General features: G+C 33.2%; 1 protein-coding gene across 7 annotated transcripts in view; it reads left to right on the top strand.

The window, feature by feature from the left end:
• The window catches only part of LOC149798997 (uncharacterized), a 181,034-nt gene extending 158,389 nt beyond the window's left edge, over positions 1 to 22,645 (top strand). For 3 of the 7 annotated variants that reach the window (XM_089957932.1, XM_089957933.1, XM_089957931.1), the window contains exons 2-8: positions 125 to 172; positions 13,307 to 13,372; positions 14,279 to 14,314; positions 15,390 to 15,428; positions 16,205 to 16,252; positions 17,192 to 17,282; positions 22,483 to 22,645. In XM_089957932.1, the coding sequence (XP_089814058.1) occupies positions 125 to 172; positions 13,307 to 13,372; positions 14,279 to 14,314; positions 15,390 to 15,428; positions 16,205 to 16,252; positions 17,192 to 17,282; positions 22,483 to 22,631 (477 nt within the window). In that variant the 3' untranslated portion in view covers positions 22,632 to 22,645. Of the gene's footprint in view, positions 1 to 124; positions 173 to 3,468; positions 3,694 to 4,193; positions 4,956 to 13,306; positions 13,373 to 14,278; positions 14,315 to 15,389; positions 15,429 to 16,204; positions 16,253 to 17,191; positions 17,283 to 22,482 lie in introns of those variants that run through there. The other 4 variants (XM_089957928.1, XM_089957930.1, XM_089957927.1 and 1 more) reach the window with 2 other exon arrangements.
• The last annotated feature ends 6 nt before the right edge of the window (positions 22,646 to 22,651 follow it).

Here is a 22,651-nt window from a genome sequence, read left to right as displayed (position 1 = left end):
GTACACGAGTTTGTGCCTGTTAGTTTCTTCGCAGCAAAACAGTATTTTAATGTGGTCAGTCTTAAGAATGCAAGCTTTTATTGTGTATGTGAATGGTGTATTATTATTATTATTATTATTGCAGATGTCGTTCTTCAAGAAAATACGAAGTACGCTTAGCAATAGAAGGCGGGTAAGTCAGACTGAATCTTTTACACTGAATAATAAAATGGCGTTCGATAGGTATAAACGTATCCTAACAACTTACAAAACGTACACATAAGATATCAATTAAAAAGTACAAGTTGCTCTAGAGTTATCTTTACGGAAAATGTTTACCAAATAAGCAATGTTTTCCATCTAATAAATAAACATTCCTTTAACATCCATTGTCCCCTAATTATCTCCCTACCACATCAATGAGTCACTTACCTACCTGGTCTGAAGCGGTAAGAAACAAAGATGCAAACGAAACTGGCCGGCGTCTATGTATATCAGGTTAAAAATATAATTCAATATTAAGCTTTTGTTTGCAAGATTATTTACTATCAGAAATATATTCACTGTAAGTATAAGTACGTATCATTATTTGCTGTTCAAGTTCAGCTATGGAGGTTTATGTTACATTTAAGACGAGTCATCCCCACCTAGAATATTTGCCGTTTTTATTATACTGCACAGGTGACGTAAAGTTGCGTTTAAAACTTTTACGCTCACTTTAATTTATACAGAAATTACTTCTTGACTTCTTTCTAATATATTTGTGCTGACGTGTTCTTTTCGGGGAAAAAGAACTCGCTGAAATATCGGCTCTGAAATTAATAGTGCTGTTGTGGTAATTTACGAGATTCAAATGGCAAATGCTACACTTACGGTCGCTATAGTCACAGGTGGCTAAATATTTAAAAGAAACTCTTGAAAGATGACAATATTTGCAAAGCAATAATGTGTATTCTCGTGGGCTAATGTAACGACAGCTTTTATAAGACGCAGTTTCTTATATGTCCACATGTTACATTTTACCCTGAGTAGTTTTCTTGCCAGCCGATACTTTGGTAACATTAGTGATACATCAGCTTCTCAGATAAATAACTTTTTCAGTCGCGTCATGTAACTTAATATTTGGATTCGTTTTCAGGAGCAAAACAAAGTTCACACACTTGAATCATTGTAACCTACTTATCACACTCCTCCACTGATGTGCATTAAGATTTGTTTTGCTCAGATATACATTCAATTTTACTGCAGTCATTTAACATTACGTGTATCTGCGGCCTGTAAACCTTAACCATCATAAAAAGAACTAGGTTACTATGACATATATTTTGCGCTGCAGCCACCCTCGTTAGCAATTAAGTTTTGTTTCTTTCATTATCTAATATAATCCGAATACGTTTCACAGCGCATAAGCTGTGATGCATGACAGAAGCGCGTAACGCGTCGAAAAGAAGAACGCATTTTGAAATAGTAAATTGATTTTGCATCCAGTAGGAAAACTGAATAGAAGCAGACGATTTTCTTCGAAGCCTGCAAAGATTAGTAAAGGGAGTTTTTGTCAAAGGTGCAAGAAACCCCAAATGACTGCACTAAGTGGTAACTGTTGTCGTCTAAACCTATATATTCGTGGTTGTCACAAACATCACACAAATGTTCACATTGCTATGTATATTTGATTTAATTTTTGTATCTGATTTAATTGTTTGTAAGTTTTAAAATATTTCTATTTATGTTTATTTCATTATATGTCAAAATAATTTGGTTCTGTTTATTAGGAACTCGATACTTTTCCAGAAAATAATTTGACCTTGACTGTTCGTTTTAATAAACACATAAGGCTGACCTGGTTCTCTATCTTAATTCAACATTAGTAACAGCCACGTGAACAAGCTATTTTTTTTATTTATTTTTATTGTGGGACTTATAAGAGTGAAATCGAGACTGTATTGAATACGTGACCCTAGACTTGTAAATAGTTTTTAGTGAAGTAAACAACTTTTATTCTCGGAGTTAAATAATTGGTTCTTATCAAGGACATACATGGGCTACGTGATTTTTTTATACGTGAACATGACCACGTGACCCTTATTAGGGGCGTAAAATTCAAGTTCTAAACCATCGTTTTCGAAAAATAATCACAGTTGGGCTTTTACACTGGAAAGTGTCTGTTGTGTCGTTTGGAGCTATTTCGAATTATTTGGATTCAAAAAGATTAATTTTTTCCTGGAAATATACGTGTGTAAATACGAAATTCTTGAACAAAGACATCTCTTATAAATATTTATTCGGATTTCCAAAACCGGAGTGATATTTCTTGTTTCTTCAAGAAACTGTAGACTTCAACACAGTACAGGTTACAGCATACGTCATCGCCTTCCATCTTGGATTCGTCGTCGGGACTTGAACTTGAAATCATTAGACCATTTTATTATTAGGACTTCTAAAATTTTATTCGTGGATTATTCTTGAATTATATTTTTATTTGAATTTTGTAACCGTAAGTTCTTATTTTTTTATTTTCACGTTTCTGGTTATTTCGAAATATTATTTCGTTATTTCGAAATAGTATTTCGTTATTTCGAAATAGTTTTTGTTATTTCGAAATACTGTTTCGTTTAAACGAAATACTATTTCGTTATTTCGAAATACTATTTCGTTATTTCGAAATACTATTTCGTTTAAAGGAAATACTATTTCGTTATTTCGAAATACTATTTCGTTTAATTGAAATTCTATTTCGTTACTTCGAAATCCTATTTCGTTAAAACGAAATATTATTTCGTTATTTCGAAATAGTATTTCGTTATTTCCAAATATTTCGGATTATTTTCGAGATAACAGCATTTCACTGATATTTAGGCGTTTGGTATTGTATTAATTGTGAGAATGGATAAGGACCGTTTGGCTCTGATAAAAGTTTATTTGCGTTTAAAGTATAAGGAGATTGTGTTGATTCTGAAAGAAAGACATGGATATAATCTCAGCATTAGATAGATGATTCGTATTTTGTATGTTCTTGGTCTTTACCGGTATAAAAATCCCACTGATATGATGACTGTTGCCGAATTCGTAATGAATGAACAGCGGTTCTCCGGTACCATGCACGGTTATAGGCGGATGTATCATAAGCTGAAATGTAGAGGTATACGGGCAAGAAAGGAAGAAGTTCGCCTTTTGATAAGAGTTATAGATCCTGAAAATGTTGACCTCCGCCAATCACATCGACTTCATTGGCGTATGTACCTATCAAAAGGTCCTAATTACATCTGGCATATAGACTCCTATGACAAGTTGCGCCCCTATGGTATTTGCATCAATGGTTGTATTGATGGGTTTTCACGGAAAATGATATGGTTAAATGCATATTGCACAAGTAGTAACCCTCGCATTATCAGAGGTTACTATCTCGAAGCTGTGAAAGCCTTCGGTGGTTGTCCCCTTATACTTCGAGCTGACAGGGGCACATAAAATGGATATGTTTGTGAATTCCAGCGTCTCTTTCGCCGGCATGGAAATGATTCATTATGTGGTGATCGCAGTTTCATGTACGGACGCAGCACAAATAACCAAAGAATTGAAAGCTGGTGGGGCTTTTTGCGCAGGGAATGTGTAGAGTTATGGTTGTCACTCTTCGACCAAATAAAAGCTGAGGGTAAATTTGACGGCGGATATCTGGACAAGAATCTTGTACTATTTTGTTTTCTTGGTATGATACAGGTATGGACAGTATAGCTCTGTCTCTGTCTGTCTGTCTTTCTCTCTCAAACACATACACACACACAAACGCACACGAATATATATTAAATATGCATAATTCATCGTAAGGAAACACAAGTGTTGATTACAGATTACAATTTTCAAAGAGCAAATACTATACAATTGAATTATCACATAACGCTCCCTTGAGAATTTTAATGCAGATTGGGAATATTTGTTTCAAAGTGTTACCAGTATTATAGATTCCGAACCATTATGTTCCCTATACTAGCTGATGTCACTGATAATAATCACTCTTACATATTAGAGTTGCGATTTGATACATCAGTTGTATATTGAACAAAGCTTTGTTACCAAAAAATATATATTTACCGTGTTTAGTTATGCCTCATAAAGGTCATATGTTCACATGAAGAAATTCTTTCTCAGCCTTTCTTTTCTTTTCATCCCAAATATCAAGTATTTCGTGTGTGAACATTTTTCTTGTCTTTTATTTCCAGGATGAATTAGACTCAGTAGCCGAAGTGTGGGATTCCCACGTGATTCGACCATCCAGAAACTTAACTGTTCCAAGTGGTATTCCAAACATCATGTTTTCAGTTCCAGAGTTGTATGAGACGGAGAACTACATGTGTTTGATAGATAAGGAAGAATTCCAGTTATGTCAGAATAATGCATGGTACCGTGATGGAATGGCTTCTGACGAAGATGTGTACAATATATGTGTATATATAATGGCTGAGCAAAGTTTACACATGGTAAAGGATGCATATGAAGCTCTTGATCTGTATTTGGAGTTGCGGCAACGTATTAATGACATACTGTAAAGGGCATCCTCCTAATAATATATCTACAGTCATTTTATGCGCTTGGATAATGATCATATTTCTGTTACAGATGAAATGAGCTGAGACCAATATTTAGAAATAAGAGGATATGATATTGAATGGAACTTTGCCATTTGCTTATATTATCAGAAAAATATAAATCTCGCACTTAAATCGCTTGACAAATACATACAAAACTAAGTTAATCGGTCATTCAAGTTCATTTACATAGCGAGCATCTATTTTAATTGGTATCACGTGTGTTTTTGTCTCTTGATGTCGCAAATTTGACGACATAATTGATCTCTATGATCCGCCAGTGTTATTAAAACAACGATGTCTGACTGTAGTTAAACAAGTGTAAACAGTTTCTTAACTATACTCTTTCTGCATCCATTCCTTCTCTCCAGTCACACGAATAAATATTTTAATTAGTATTGGGTTCAATTTAAATTTATTCAATAAGTTTCATAGTAAACATGGAACCAATTCTCTACTTGTAGTTATGCACAAAGCATTTTAATCTCTGTAGCCTTCCCCCATTACCCCTCAAATTTAAAAAAAAATTATTTTAAACAATTTTGATTCCCATCATTTTGTAGAAAACTAGGGTCAGTATTAGTCTGAGCTTTTCTTAATCTTGGTTCACCGTTTTTTTTAGAACTGAGAAAGGTGTGTTTATCTCTATTCTTACGACCTGCTGAAACATAAATGTTTGCATTTTTTGATTAACAATAGCGCCAAATGAGGAGGGAAATATCTGCAACGGAGTAAGTGACCAACAATACACTCATATCTTATACAAATTAGGTTTCAAGAAAGAAAAGTGTCTGCTAAGAAAATGGAGATCTGTTGCTTGTAATTTTAATTGGTTCTATTTATTATGACTTGCTGAACTAGCAATGTTTACTTCCATAGGCCTATCTACTGTGGTGACATGAAGTGCAATCTGGGAATTTTATCCCTCAGAAAAGATTACAAGGAATATACCCAGCATCTATTTTATATGTTTCAAACAATTTCTGAATTCAAATAATAAGTTCATATCGGATTTTACAGCAGGCAGTGGAAGCGCGAGGGTTTTAGGCGCCAGGGGGCATTATTGTTTGGTGGATCCACTACTGTCACTACCGATCCTCCCAGGGGCAATATTATTTAGTGGCAGCCCCCTACCTTGTTTCTCAGAATAGTTTTATGTCAGTTGCCAACCTCCCTACCCCTCCTTTTCTTATGAAGAATTGCTCCGGTTTCACAAAAGTGAGGTGACATACTACGAAAATCTCAGCTGAAAAAAAAGATCCCGACAACCACCCTCCTCTCGCGCTGTTGTTAACTGTAGAAATCATTGGATTGACCAGATTACCTAAACATTGCATTAAACACCGAATACAAACATTTAATATCTAATGTTATTAACCGTGTGCATATGTGTGAAATAACTTATGTCACATAACGCGCAATGTAAAAGATAACTGTTGTCAAGCATTATATCTAACTTTCAGCGTCATTTCCATCCATATAATGCTATAAAAAATCTGACGTCAGCCTTAAGCTGACAGTACAGTATAAAAAGAAATTAGTTGGAGTTTAGGATTGTAAATAGCTCAGTTTGAATAAGAATGGAATAATGGAACAAAGCAAATAAGCGTCGATCCGTATATACAAACATACATGCATTCTTATAAATTTGTCCACTAGGATTTGCTTTTCTTTGGCAAGCGTTGGTAGATAGTAAGACAAACGTACATGTTTATGCGCGGTAGCCGGAATGGAGATGGTTAAAAATCAATCATGTTTTTAGTTAGTACCGTTTCATGTGCTTAAAATTAATACAGCAAACATTATATTTGTGTTAGCAGAGGAGACAATGCGATCCCTGAAAAATCCTACCAAAGCTTTTGCATCTTTTCTTTCTTTTGCGCCCCCCCCCCCCCATATGATTATTTCATTCTGTCACTACCAAAATGTATTTACTTTGTTCATCTCTTAAACGGTGGCGTAGTGGTTACAGCGTCCGCCTCGGATGCGGAAGGTCGCGGGTTCGAACACGGGTCGAGTCATACCAAAGACTTATAAAAATGGTATTAACGGCTGCCTCGCTAGACGCTCAGCATTAAAAGGTTAGTGTTAGGAATGGTCAGCCTAGTGTCAGGATAGTGTGACTGGATGGGACATCATGCTACATGTCTGCGGCATGATGCCCCAGTGCTAGACATCACTATAAACTACCACACTGCAGACATCGTAGCGATATGACTGAAAAATTGTTAAACCTAGGTTAAAAATCCAAATCACATACACACGTCTTTTAAATGACCCTTTTGAAATAAATATCAAACAGTTCTAAAGTTAAAACAAAAGAAATAGATAAATTATCCTGGTTAAATGTTTTAGAAATGATTGTGGCTGTGGAGTTCGAATTATAAAGCCTGAATAAATGATACTCAAGACATTTGGAGTACATTTGTTTTTACAAGCGTACACTCATTTACGGTAAGTAAACTGACACTGCAACTTCTGGACCGCTAAGAAAACGTAGTATACATCTTGCATTTCCCAGTAGAAATCCAGTGGGTGCGTGCATATAGCTAAGTATTAAATTCCGTTTGCCAAAGCGAATGGATTTTCATGCAACGTCAGGCCCTTATATTCGACATTCTTTCATCTTTCTTGTTTCGGGGGAGTGGGGGGGGCAGGTGAGTGCATGGCCGTGTGGGTTTGGACACTGATGATAGTTGCCGTTACTCGCGGCACGTGTATGATTCATGCCGATATCGTAATTGCCAAACGGTGATACCCATTAATCCTAATGAAATACATAAAATTTCCTCTTTCGAAACTTGGTCACAAAATCAATAGAAATAAGCACACAAACATGTAGCTGAACTAATCAAATTCGTTTTAATTCTTAATTCTAATATGAAAACCGTAATACAGTAATTGATATTACCCGCTTTTTAGAGGCCACCGAGAAAAGGATTTCTCCTTCAAGAATGGATTTTTTCCATGTCATATGGTAGATATACGAAGAACACTAAGAACGCCTTGACACGGAGCTGCAAGTGATACTTCTAGAATTCTTATTTAAAAGGAAGGACAGACTGCAGAAAGGACAAAACGGTCTCATACAAAAGACAGTGCTCCAGGAAAAGCAGCTCAAAGTATTTTAAAAAATTATGAAAACAAACTTTTCAAAATATGAACAGATCAACCAGGAACTAATAAATTCTGACTAGAAGCTTCTTTCCTAGACACGTGGCAAGATAAAGCAATTTATGCGAGTTGAGGCTCAGACACTTTGGAATGAAGATCATAAATAACCCTCATCCATTCTATTGCACAGTATACATTTGCCATTATTTATATGGAGGGGTTGATCAGACATTTTGGTTGGATTGAGAAGGAATGGACGTAGACTTTGGGCTTGCATTACCACCCATATCGCACATGCCTGAAATTTCGGCAAGATACAAACAATCCATCATTGCTTCAGGACACAGTGACTTTAATCCCAAGTCTTTGTCCATCATTTTATCAAGGTTATCTCCTTCGTCACAGGATAGATTTTCTGAAGGTTATTAAAAGTATCTTTTAAGATATTCATCTGCACACAGTCAAGGCAATAATAACCTTGAACCACTTCATTCCACAGCTGATACAGGTTTTTTTTTATCCTTAGAGAATGTGAAATTTAGTGCATTATATGCAAACATGTCGGTTTATATAAGTTTTCAAAATTTTCGCCATACGTTCTATCACCCAAGAAGTAGTAACATATGATTTTCTTATCAAACAACGTTTTTATTGGGATGGGTACCAGAATTCAGTTTTACCAAGGAGAACGAGAGCCAGAACTTCTTGCTAAACCACTGTTTAAAGTAAAATAATGACCAATTAAATAGCTGGCCTCTGCAAAGAAAATAAAGGAAATAATGTGGCTTTGAAATGTTGGCTCCTGTAACCGGACATAAAAGAATAATAAATATTATTTTCTACAATATCAATTTTTGCTGTTGTTTTTGGGTTTAAGGACATTTCTCAGCGTAAGATGGGCTGTATATGGCTGCCAGTAAAACTGGTGGAGGAAGAACCCGGAGAAAACACTGGTAAGAAACATATATGATTCCAAAGAACGAAATAGTATTTCGAAATAACGAAATAGTATTTCATTTAAACGAAATAGCATTTCGAAATAACGAAATAGTATTTCGTTTAAACGAAATATATTGCGATTAAACGAAATAAAAAATATGTGCATCCATGTCACTTAAGGGGCTCCGTACTCTAACTGAACAATTTAATCTGATTTTTTCATTGAGATTTGCTAACCATTGACGAATGATACTTGAACTCGATAGAAAGCATCATTGACGCCTACTCAGGAAATCCGGTCGCTATTGAGTTCAACATAATGGCTAATGCACAGAATTCGGATGGTTTCTGAAAGTTATCATGTACTACGCCCATCATTTAGTTTATTTCTTCTTTTTTGTCAGTGTTCGTAATTTTATTATTTCTCAATAAAACTAACTATTTAAAGTTGAACGAGAAGTTTAAAAAATATTTCACTACTAAATTGCCGATGCACAATAAACATGATTACGTCATTTTGTTATATATAACAACACCATGATCACGCGTACTAACGGGATTTTGTTACTTTAAATGCATATTTGAACTGCTCAACGTACTTGGGACATAATGAGAAGATCATCTTTAAAAACAAATTTAAATGTCACATTTAAATCCTGGACTAAACTGAATAATATTTCACATGGTCCGAATCAGCTTGGAAGTTTGGAGAATCAGCCAGATATATGAGTTGAATAAGTCAGCGATTTGTACCGAATCAGCCTGGTCCGAGTTTGAGAGTAATTACCACATTAATGAATAATGTTAGTATAATAGAGTTATCAGTCAAGAATGTTGACAGTAACATTTGTTTAAAAAATTGTATCGTGGTGTGCTGGTGTGTGTAGTTATAATAAATCTAACGAGTTTATACACAGACTTTCAATTATAAGTGATTTATTTTTCTATTATCGACATTACACAAACAAGATGAATGCAGAATGGGAAGGAGGGGTTTATTATACAACGAGTGGAAAACAGTCTCGAACGTAAATGTGGAAGAAAAATGCATATTCATCAGATACAGTTACATACAAAATCAAACGTGCATAATAAATTGATGTTGGAAACATTGAATGAAAAAGCGTAAACATTTCTTTAATGTTATTTAATTTGGTAGATAATTTCTTACTTTTCAAAGATGGAGAAAAAAAAAAGAGCAAAATAATTAAAAATTGTTCCAGAACTGCTATTATTCACACAATATAGAGCTGCGCATTGAACCATCTTGTTTCTACTTGACACTTCGCTGCACAAACTGAATACAACTCTTATACGTTAATCGTCTCAAATGACGTCACATCCTGCTTGTATGGAAGGGAGCTAACAAATTCTGGGCAGGTTCTTTCCGTTTGATCTCGGAATACATGACAATATTTTGAATGAAATGTTTGTGCAAATACAATAGATGCAAAGAAAAGATAGTCGGGATATATTATATACACAAAGTACTAAATATCCTTATATTTACAATAAAATTGTGCAGGTCGGGGTTTTTGTCCCCTTTAATGGCATCATTATGTCACCCATTGTCGCAATGTTTAAGCATGTAGTAAAATAACGGTAGCATTCTCTAAATTTAGAAGCTTTCATATCTCATTGGTATGTGGCTCTATGTCGTTTACTTTAATGAAATTCCAACACACGAAGAAAGACCAACAGCATGTGGATCAAACATGCTGTCACTTCGACGCCTTTCTTTAAAAAAAACTATTTATAATAGGTGTGTCTTTTTATTCACAAATCTGAGTGGCGATTCTCTGTTACATTCTTCTGGCGTGTAATCCGTGTTACTTTCTTCTGGCGTTTATTCCGTATGTCTTAGAAGTACATTTAATGACGGGGATAAATATGAGGCTGAAGACTACAGAAATTATTATAATTTACACTTACGTCTGGTTTCCTTACGTTACTTACCGAAAAATATTGTCCACGTCATGGACCATCTCCACAGCACAGTAAGTAAACAAAAATTCACAAACATTATTATTTGTTTCGACGCACTAATTAGAGGATTATCTCATTACTTTTTCTTTTTCGTTTAGGATCAGTGCTGAATCTGTTTTTCAGCCTGTTCAAATAAGTATCATTGCGCAAGCTATTATCCGTACACAAAATGGACGCTGTATGTTGGCAATACCTTTACGGTCTGGACATCGTCTTTAAACGTGATTAAAAGTTTTCTCTGTTAACATAATTGTTTTAACTCTACGTTTGATGTTTTAAAGTAACATCCTTATCACAAATACACTAGTTTGACTTCACCCTTAAGTTTTTTTTCAGAAATCTGAAAAAGATCCCTTCATTATAAATAAGTGTAGACTATTAAACGTATACACTCATGATCAGAAGTGTTTTTTCACCATTCGGCAATGCCTAAGATCTGATCTAACATTATGATCCTTGCGTAGACGTGACTTTATTTACACCCACGCATAGGAATGATTCTTGTAAACTGTAAACAGTAGACTTTATCAGATATGCTGAAATCATGCACGAATTGTCATATAAAATATTATACACTTCATGAAACTGCTTTCAAAAATTTTAACGAGTTAGTACGAGTTTAAAGTATAGATGTTTGACTTATTATTAGTAAGGATATGATGAAAGGGTTTCAAAAAAGTCAGTGGCGATTGCCATGAGGATCTGAGATATAAAATCTGTAAGAAGGAATTTTTGCCAATAAGAGTGACATAAGGTAGGAGATAAGGAGATATACTGTTCTTGATACGTAATAGGAAACCGCGCAATAATCGTCTTTATACAAGACAATAGTTTTATTGACCATTTCGTAGACAAACTATCCAGCTTGATTGACTGACATAAGAAATGGTCACATGCATAGTAATAAAAATAAGTAAAATTTTCGCTATATATATATATATATATATATATATATATATATATATATATATATATCCTTACATTACATGCAATCTCACTACGAAAAAAGAAATACAACGACTGGCTTGTAGGTGGAGAAGGGGAAATAAGGGAAATGTGGGGATTTATTTATTCTTTGCATTCCACTGCTGTTAGACACTTTGACACATTTAACTTAGTTCTCGAAACAGATTTAACTGAGTTTGATCGGATCCTGACAAAGATTCAATGGTCGCGGGTCGAAACGAGCCCAAAATTGGCTGCCTCTGCGTGTATTTGGGAAAGGCATTTAGTTCCCGTTTCCCAGGCATGGTATAACAATACTGTGTTAACCTCTCGTTGAAACCCAACCACCAGGGCGATACGTACCTACACAATGCCTAGAATAATGATTGCAGATATATATATATATATATATATATATATATATATATATATATATATATATATATATATATATATATATATATATATATATATATATATATATATTGGATATGTAACTAAACGTGACTAAATTCATAAATATTATACGTGCTTATAGCAATACACTGAGGAAATGATCTGAAGACAACAGGGCATCGTCTTCATTAATCTCATTTGAATAGACCTCTTGTGTGACTCCGTACGATCTTCACTATACGAGGTTATGTTAAAGGTGTATACAAAAGGTGTAACACCCAAAAAGAGGCTTAACACATCTGGTAACGTAGCTAACTGATGGACAGATTAGTTAGCATTCTCAATAAAAGATCAAATCACATAAATGCACAATTTTTACTCTTTTTTAATTTTGTTTTTAATTGATCATTTAAATTATGTATAGCTTATACGGGTGTTCGGGACTGAAATATTGCATATCGTTAAAAGGTAATACTAATTGGCGCAGAACATAAAACGGGCACAATTTTCCCGCTTTGTGCAGATACATTCTAACATCTTTAAAGTGTTAATAAATATGTTTACATTATGTATTATGCACACTTGGGGATGATAGTCTCTATAGTGTTGTGATACCAAGGATATTACCCTTGATCGTGATCTCTCTAATGCCTTTTATACAACTGCGAATTTACCATTATATTAGTAAATTGTTGTTTATTCGAACATCCAATTATAGCACCCTTCTGTTCCCAACATTGTTTTGTAACATAAAGTGACATGTTCTGTGCAGGATGTCTGACAATGATTAAGTCTGTTGACCTAGCAGTTAGACACATAAGTTTTCACCTATAGAGTATATGTTATTCAAGTTGTAATAACTTCATATTTTTTCATTGAATGTGAGTGACACGAATACAATCAACAAAATATATGCATATAATAAATAGTAACATTTTTTGAAAGAAACGTTTTAGTTTTAATGAAAATGCTATTTTACTGAATAGTTCTGGTCTTTTTGGTTTTGAAGAATCGTTGTATGGAACATAACACAAGAACAAGTCTTACTTTCAAATTGATGAATAAATTATTCTTCTTCCAAGCTTCACGCATTTTCAAAACGGTTCGCGTATTGTAATCGTCATAATTTGATGAAACCTGGATTTTAATATTTAATAAAAATGTAATTCATTGTATTAATTATTGTCTTATTATAGCGGAACCATATATTTAAAAACAAATTGAATAAATCTTCAAGAATGTATGACTTCAAGAAACATGGATTGACAAACACAAATTTACACACCCATATGTGTTTTCTTTTACCAAGAACATACGGACATGACAATATATACATTTATTTTGCACTTTGTTTCTTTTTTTCATAGGCTGAAAGAGAAGTTCGCAATCCAGTATATAGAAATGATGGCAGCGAAGACGTGACGTTTACATCGGTAAGTACATTTTAAATCACAATTTTTACTACTCTATTTTCAGCAGGTTTTTATTAATAGTACCTTATTAAATAAAGTAAATAATTTAGTAAATTATTAAAATGACAAGTCCTTTCCTTTCCTTCTCTCTCTACTTCTCTCCCAGTCATCCATCTGTCTGAATAATGAATAATAAATGACAGAATAAAGTATCACTGACTATTTATATATCTTGATTTCATCTGCTAATAGTACATGTATCTTGGTGTCAGCAACACAGCTTCCACGTGTTGCCACCACTACTAGCAGACAACAATGAGGTAACAATTGATTTAGTTTTGTTACTGCTAGATCTCGTGCCATGTGTACCACAATTGTGATATTGCGTTTGTAACTGTAGATACTTATTCTAATACTACTACCACTGCTGGAACTACTACTACTACTACTACTACTACGACTATTGCAGTAGTACCACTACAACCGCTACATTCATTACTACAAATGCTTCGAAAAATGTTACTACTATTATTACTTCTTCTGCAACAACAACTGCCCCAATTGCTGCAGCTACTACGAATGCTACAACTAATTTTATTACTATTACTATCAAAAAATGTAATTATTATTACTGGTTATGCTACTCTTTTAAATATGCATGTACTCGTTCATCTCCTACGATTCTGCAAGTAAAATACTTTACTCAACTTTCTCCTTTTTATGGTGTTTTCTTATACTAATTAGTTAACATTTGAAAATTGATAAATCTTTTCTTTTTTAATAATTGAACAAACCAGTCTCGGAACTTATAGCTGTGTTGTAGAAATAAAATGTCAGAATAACAATGGCTTTAAAAATAAGATGTTCTTAAACTTCACGACATAAAATGATGCCTAAATTATCGATAAATTTAAATCTTTTTTACAGATTCATCAGACACATGTGAAAACGCCATTTTCTTTGGTATTATATATCGATATGTAACTAAAATTAATAATGAAGTTCATTATTATAAAGCAAGATATTTTTATATGCAATAGAAATACAGCATTTTATTGCCGTAAATCACTTTTTTAAATTACCCTCCGGATCACCTAAATTTTCTATTTTTTGGTGTTGGCTTCCACAGTTTTAATATATGTTTCTGGTATCATACTAGAAATAATTTTGTTTTCTTGGTTCGTGTGGCATTTATTTATGAAACATGCATATGCAGGAATGCGTGTGTCTGGCTAAAGAACTAACCAAGGGTAATAAATAAGGCGGTAACAACTAAGCGATGCAACAAAGATAAAAGAGGAAACTCATTAGGAAATTATTACTGATGTACGTATACGATCTCAAGACAGCCAAAGCTCATATGGCGTTTTTATACCACGGGAACTATAGGTAGCAATCAGTTAAATGCTCCCTGTGAGCAATATTGACGGTTTATAGAAAAGTGTTATGTAGGATTCCTCTGAAAGTTATGAATAAGCAACGATCATATTCAAATCTAAATAGGAACTATGTCTTAAACGTTGCTATCAGGTTTATAACCTCAAATAACATATTATTCTATTTTTGAGATCCTGAACATTAGAGGTAGAACAGATCAGATTTTAGATATATGGAGAGCAAGCGAATACTTCCACCATATCAATCAATCATATTTAGCTTCTTCGTATTTCTCTCTCTCTCTCTCTCTCTCTCTCTCTTTAAATGGAAATTAGGATCTAAATGTATTTCCTTAAAAAGGGGCATCGGAATCAAGCAAATGGGGGTGAGTTTAACTATGACTGAAAGAGCAAATGATTGGTGCATTGAAATACCAACAACTTACCACAATAAGACTATTTAATGACATGCAAAGCTTGTTTCTAATGACACACCGGCGTCCTCTACTCTTTTTCACCACCATCATCTCTAATGCCATGCAATTCAGTTACAAAGCACATTTTCAAAGGAACAGATTTGAATAAACTTAGCTTATGAAAGAGGATATCACAATGATTTCAAACTATTTTGAAAAGACTTATGCTTGTCTTTCTTTTCTCAGGACAACCCACAGCCCGGTCCGTCCACAGAAGTACCTCAAGTAAGTGAATATAACAATTTCATTATCTTTTAAAGTTCCTTTGTGTTTATGTGCATTGCTCAGTGCAACTGTTGGATTAATACCACTGTTGTGTGTATTAAGTACTCTCTGGGGTGAGGAAACACATTTTTATTTCATTACTGTATTAAATTTAAGATGACAGATGGCATTGTACTATTGAAACGCGTTGACTAAACATGTCTACTCTATCCATCCAGCCCCAAATATGGTGCATGTAATTAACCCCCAAATGTCATACCGCTTTGGGAATCAACACAGGTGTCCAGGCGTACACATGTACAATATAAATACAACATTTTAAAGAAAGATTATATTAAATATAACTACCTGTGTATAAATCTATCACTACATGTACCAGTGTATGTTTATGGGTATGAACAAAACCTCCTACTATTGGCTCCAGATTCATAGGTAACTTAGGTGAGGGTTACATACAAGTCAATGTAAATACAACTTAACATCTTTCACTAAAATGTATTAATTCCAGTATGACACGTCATCAGTCATAGCCAGAATCGATATATTTTAATAATTTGTATGGCTATAAAATCAGCTGGACAACCAGACAGTTGGCTCTTATGCCTTGTTAAACTAAATGTGAATAATTTCTTAGGCTTGTATTGATTAAATTTGATAAAATGTTTTTATACAAAATTGGGAGTTTGCAAGCGTGAAATAAATAATCGCTTACTACTGAAACGGTTATTGCAATTTCATGTTACTTTTATTGAAATTGGGTCATGTTGCATTTGCAGTCTACATTGCAGAGTGCGAATCAACAACCAAGGACTATTTTTTCATGGGTAAGTACATAATTGTGTTTTGTTTTATGTTATCTTGCATGTGTCGACCGCAACGACACGAGAAGAGAGTAAGTCCGAGTATTTATGATATCTTTATGTTTGTCAGCTTTCATGTAGCAAATCGAAGCAATTCTGATATAGTCAGTATTAGAAAGAATTCAAACGAAGACAATCTTGGCCAGCATCAAGTGAAAAATCACGTCTTTATATCGAGAGAAAAGAAAACATTTAAATTAATTGATTTTGTTGATATATATTTGTACAAAGCAGCTATCTGAATGCACAACTATGAATAAACATTTATATTTGTTCAGAAATGACCAGAATTTGATCTTACTATTTATGCGTCTTAAATCGTGTATGGTGTTTAGAAACTACACAGAAATAATTTATATTGTAATTCATATATTTGTCTATCAATAAACTATTTCAGATTGCACGCGAAATGTGGCGTATCACTCCAGTCATGCGTTTCTATAGCACTGCAACAAACTACACTTTATATTACCGATTATCAAAATACATTTAATTTAGATTTATAATACTGCCGCACTCTTTCTGATTTTTCCGAAAGTTTCAGTAGCTAATATCTTTTAAAAAACGCTTTATTAAATTATACAGTATTTTATTTATACAATATATCCTCCGTTTTATGTAGATGTTTCTGTTCTGGTAATACATGCTGAAATTATCATATCGACGTTATATGAACATACTGTATTGTGCTACATCGACAATTCTTGCCTGCTACGGCCATTTACAACGTAGAAAATTGAAAGATACATATAAATCATTCCTTAAACAAGAATGTTACATAAAATGAATTTTTAATATTTGATTTAATAAAATGTATACTATTTCTTGCACCGTTGACTCCTCTTCTCCTTCTGCATTGACCCAGATTAGCATTAAGTGAGAATTTTTTCTTTTATTTTTAAGCTAAAGTTTTCCCTGTTCACTATTCTCATATTGGGCGCCATCACTGCCATTGTCATTGTGATTATTGCATTACGAGATCCAATGCCACCAAGTAGGTATTTTCTTTAAGGGTCTTAGAAACACATAAAATAAGAACACTTAACTGAATCATATCTTTTCAATTCTATGACCACATAAATGAATTCAAGCTTTATTTAGAAGTTCTTTAACCAGTACAATGTACAGGAAACATGTTATTAGGTTTTAAGAAATAATTTTTAAGAATGCTTCATTTTATTTTAAATATTTGAGCATGCATTATGTGATATGATCTCTTATCGAATACTTAACCACTTAAATTTGTCGTTGCAACTGTTTCTTATATATCACTGAATGAACGCTTCACACATCCCCTTGAATCCAACTTTTGACACAGCACGTGTTAGAAAATATCTATACCTGTCTTTGCACTAGTATGACACAGAATAACACATCAAATATCAGACAGCAAAATCAAAATAATTTACGCAGACATAATCATTTATTTAATAAATTTATCAATGATGTATCATATGACATGAATTAATTATATGAAAGAGCATTTAAAGTGTGGACTATTAAGCACACCGCCTAAATAGGCTTTATTTTCGTACCATGAAGATATGTCCTAACCAGTTTAGCCCGTTGCAGTTTGCATAAACATTCGAGCTTGAAAATAAAATTCAAGGCGTGAGTTCTATGAAGACTGAGAACTAAACAGCTCAATGTTCCGTAAATTAACTAGCAGTTTGTGTAATAACATAATATAACATACATATCCCTGTACCAAATGTCGTTATTATAGTCGTATCAAACATTAATTAACCATTATCTAAGCAAAATTAAAGCTATAATGAAGACAGAATCCATTACAAGCTGCGAATAAATAACTAATTTATTGTGTCTTATAAGTATGGCACAACCTATAAACGGCCACATCTGTCTGAAAGTCAACTTAATGCATTAACTCCAGTTATAAATGATTAAAGGGAGGTAATGACTCTCCTGCCGTATCAGTTATACAGAAGACATCGAGTGTGTTTTTAGAGCTTATCTACGGTTTACCTCAACTACCAGATAGTAACCCGTTTATTTCTACTGTTGGCCATATGTAACCATCGCTAGGCAGCGGTGAATTGTAGGATATGCTTTCGGTAGCGGGCGCAATGGAGAAAAGGACTTCAAACAACTTTACCAAGCTTTGAAATGGTGTCATCTACACACGGAAACATTCTGTCTAAAACGGAGAACAGCCAATATATTAATATCAAATAACAATATAGAATGATAATGGTAAAATAATATAAATTATTTTAACTGAAATAATGCCCCGATTTATCAGGACAACAGGTCTACCAATACCAGTCATGATATCATTTTGAGTGCATGCGAGGCTAAAAGCAGCTGTAAGGTAGAGAAACTCCCCGCCCTCTGGTGATTTTTCCATCAGGGAAATATTTATTACAGAGAAACCTTCCACCATCTCAAAGCAAAGTTCCTCTGCATCAAAAACGACCTTGATATTTTGTTCTAAAACAAAGTAGTTCGGAATAATTTTTTGCTCTAGATGATAAAATCACTACCTATCTCTAACGCAGGCCCGTCAAAAATAGACCCGATCGTCTATCTCTCTCTCTCTCTCTCTCTCTACACACACACACACACACACACCCTCAGAACTTCGCCTTTAGAGTCTTTATCCCCCTTGAGATAGACTACTCTATAAATTATTTTCACAAGGGAGAAATGTTGCTGTATGATTATTTCCCCCATAAAAATCATGCTCTCTTGAAAGAATATAATATGAATGTGTTATTTTAATTCAATTATCCCCGCAGCTAGCAGACATTGTAGCTTAACAATACTAACGAATGACCATCAAGACTCTTGTATAATTTTAATATAATTAATTGATTGATTCTTCATGACTCATTGTAAGGGACAATAACTCTTGCAGTATCCCTCTAGATAATTATCCAAGCTACCTGTCATAAGATTAATAGAGGAAATAACCCCGATATATTGCGCAAAGTTTGTTCAAGATAGCAACGGATCAAGTACATTTTATATTTAGCATAAACCTAATTCAAGATTCAAAATATCTCAACCGAAACTCTAATCCATGCACTCTGCGTCGTTTACATAAGGGTAGGATGTAAACTTTAACTTTTTTAGATACAATTAAACTAAATTATCATTTGTATTGCTTCTTAGGGATTCGGTCCAACAATATCAGAAATAATAAATCTGCCAACACGAACAAATTTACAAGGATTATCGTTTGTAGCAATTTATTATCGAGAAAGTTTGATAACTTTCAAGAAAAGAACTAGGAATGTTTGGAAGGGGAGGGGGCTATTCATTGACACTAGACTTCAATTTCGCTTGAATAAAGCGACTGCTCAATATACCTAGTATATGGTTCATCCAAGGGAGAAGAAGATTGTTTCACTCTTTAGAATATAACGATAAAAACAAAACATTTATAATTCGGGTGCCCTACTTTAAACACTTATCAAAAATGGTGATAGGTCATAATTATTTTCTTTTGGCGGCTACTTCATCACAGAGTGTTAATAGAAAGAATGTGATCATGGAACTTTAATAAGATAAAGCCCTGAATATTTACTAAATTGAATTTGTATTGAAAGCTTTGAATGCTGCAGTTATTAAAAGATGATAGTTTCTGTAACATACGTTGAAAGAGTTATGCATTAACAAACCTCAATAACATTACTCTATTTAAGCATATCGCAAACTGTTTTCAGCATATCGCAAACTGTTTTCAGCGTATCGCAAACTGTTTTCAGCATATCGCAAACTGTTTTCAGCATATCGCAAACTGTTTTCAGCGTATCGCAAACTGTTTTCAGCATATCGCAAACTGTTTTCAGCGTATCGCAGATTACATTCTTTAACGTGGTCCCAAGTTTTAATGGTGTTTTATATTAAGAGCTATCTGCACCCAAAACAACTAAATTACTGTTCACTTTAAAATGATATCTCCATTCCTAAAATGATTCTATTGCACATCACATTATTACCATATATATATATATATATATATATATATATATATATATATATATATATATATATATATATATATATATATATATATATATATATATATATATGTGTGTGTGTGTAATAAACTGACAAAGATCAGTGCAAAACTATTCTCTATCTAGCCTGAATACTTTCGACTCTTAATGAGCCTTTTCCAAAGTCAACTACAAAATATAGACAAGACAAACAAATAAAAACAGAACAACCGTTGTGTTTGAAAAACTTTGCATGGATGTTTCTACAGAAATTAAACCTTTAAACCTGTTATTCGCCATATGATTTTTACTCTTTATATATTTATCAGAAGATCAATTTGCTTAAGGTTGTATATTAGATATTAAATGACCTTTCGTCATATCTGTGGGATAATTATGTGCATTTATTGTGAGTCACAATGAACTAATTGAAGATATATATATATATATATATATATATATATATATATATATATATATATATATATATATATATATATATTCTTATGTTACGTGTTTAGACTCGAATAAACAGTAACAAAAGAAAAAGTGAAAACAACAAGCTTTGAAAAATGTAACAATTTTGTTTCTTCTGGAAAAATACTGTAAAAATGGAGAGAAAAAACCCAAGAACATACGGTTTTAAGAAGCAAATCCAAAAATAAACCAAGAATAATCCATGCATTAAGTTTTAGAAGTCCTAGGAATTAAATGTTCTAATGAATTCACGTTTTAGTCCCGACGAAGAATCCAAGATGGAAGGCGGTGACGTATACTGTATCCTTTGTGGTGTAGGAATGTCTACAGTTCTGTGTTATTCACAAACAATAATCCAGTGATTGAATTAATGAAATGTCTGTGTCCAAGAGTTCTGTATGAGCGCTCAAATTTTTATAGGAAAAAGAATTATCCTTAAAAATCCAAATAATTCGAATAAACATTAAAATGTAATTCCCCAAACTGGTCACAAACAAACGAACACCTTGACATCAAGTGCTTTAAGCCCAGACTGAGAAAATTCTATGTAAACGATGATGATACAGTAACTCGAAACGCAAAACAATTCCCGGATGAGGATCAACTTTCTAGAACCTTCGAGAAGTATTTAAGTATAAAAGCACGTTGTCCCAGTTTGACCTTGACAACAAACAAATCATTTTACTCTAAGAATAAGATAAAAATAAAACGTTGTTTACTTCTCTCACTAATTTGTAAATAAAGGTCGGGAACTAGGTCAGCTTTAGGTGTTTACGACTTAAGAGTCAAGCTCAAACTATTATCTGAAAAAATATCAAGTTCCTAGTAAACAAACTACATTATTTTGACAGATAATGAATTGAAAATAACAAGATTTTAAAACTTATAAATAGTTAAATTAAATAAAATATATGTAACAATTATATATATATAACATCCAAGAAAAAAATCTCTCCGTTCTGCATCTTCTACATCGATGACGACTATACAGCTTAGTGCCAAGAACATATTACATTTCTAAACATGTCACGTGGTAACCAACCTAAATAAATGAATTGTACATTATGCTTTTTAAAGAGGTATGTTTCATCACCTACATGAGTCTTTTTTATCTTTTGTAAAGTAACCTGATGTATAATTAAGATAATGTAAGATAAGAAATCTTTATTTCTGAATACATAGTCCATACATCTAAAATATAGATATTCAGTAAAAAATATTTTAAACATAAAAGATCGTAAATATCTTGTATACAATTATGCAGACACATCAACAACAGTGGACTGTCTGGCATTGTTAAGAATGAAATTTTATATTATATTTAAAGAATAATTTTTTCATCTACTTATAATACGAGAATTTAAATGAATATCACAGTTCCGCAGATATTTCAAGATACAATTCGTACTATAAAATTTTCTTGCAATCATTGAGAACACATAATATCTAATTACTTCATCAAAACTGAATGCGTTATAACTTACAGACCTGTTGGATACACTGTTCGATCTTGGAAGGTTTAATAGAAAAAGATGACTATTATTATAACCAATAGCTAGTTTTCTTTTCATACATTCACTAAAGTTTGCCCTCAGAGGAGTACAATACATTGTGGAGCAATAAGATTTGAATAATCAAATTTTGATATTCAATGAACAGTTTCTTAATTTATGTACATTACGTTAATTTATTACGAGAATCGTGTTAATGATACGTTACATCAAAATAAATTCAATGCTTCTCTTTTTTCAGCTCAGAAAAAGGGTAATACAGCAATCTATCTAATCATTCAAATTTACCACCCTCCTTCCTCACTCACTCCTATCTACCTACCTGCCTATATATATACCTACATACATTTCTTTCTACCCAATTATGCTCAGATGAATATAAAGATATAGTTTCCTTGTAGTTTTCCTGA

The sequence above is a fragment of the Sinohyriopsis cumingii genome, chromosome 5, assembly GCF_028554795.1.
Source record: "Sinohyriopsis cumingii isolate HCF-2022 chromosome 5, ASM2855479v2, whole genome shotgun sequence".
NCBI lineage: Eukaryota > Metazoa > Mollusca > Bivalvia > Unionida > Unionidae > Sinohyriopsis > Sinohyriopsis cumingii.
This window is presented reverse-complemented; position numbering and strand designations above follow the sequence as displayed.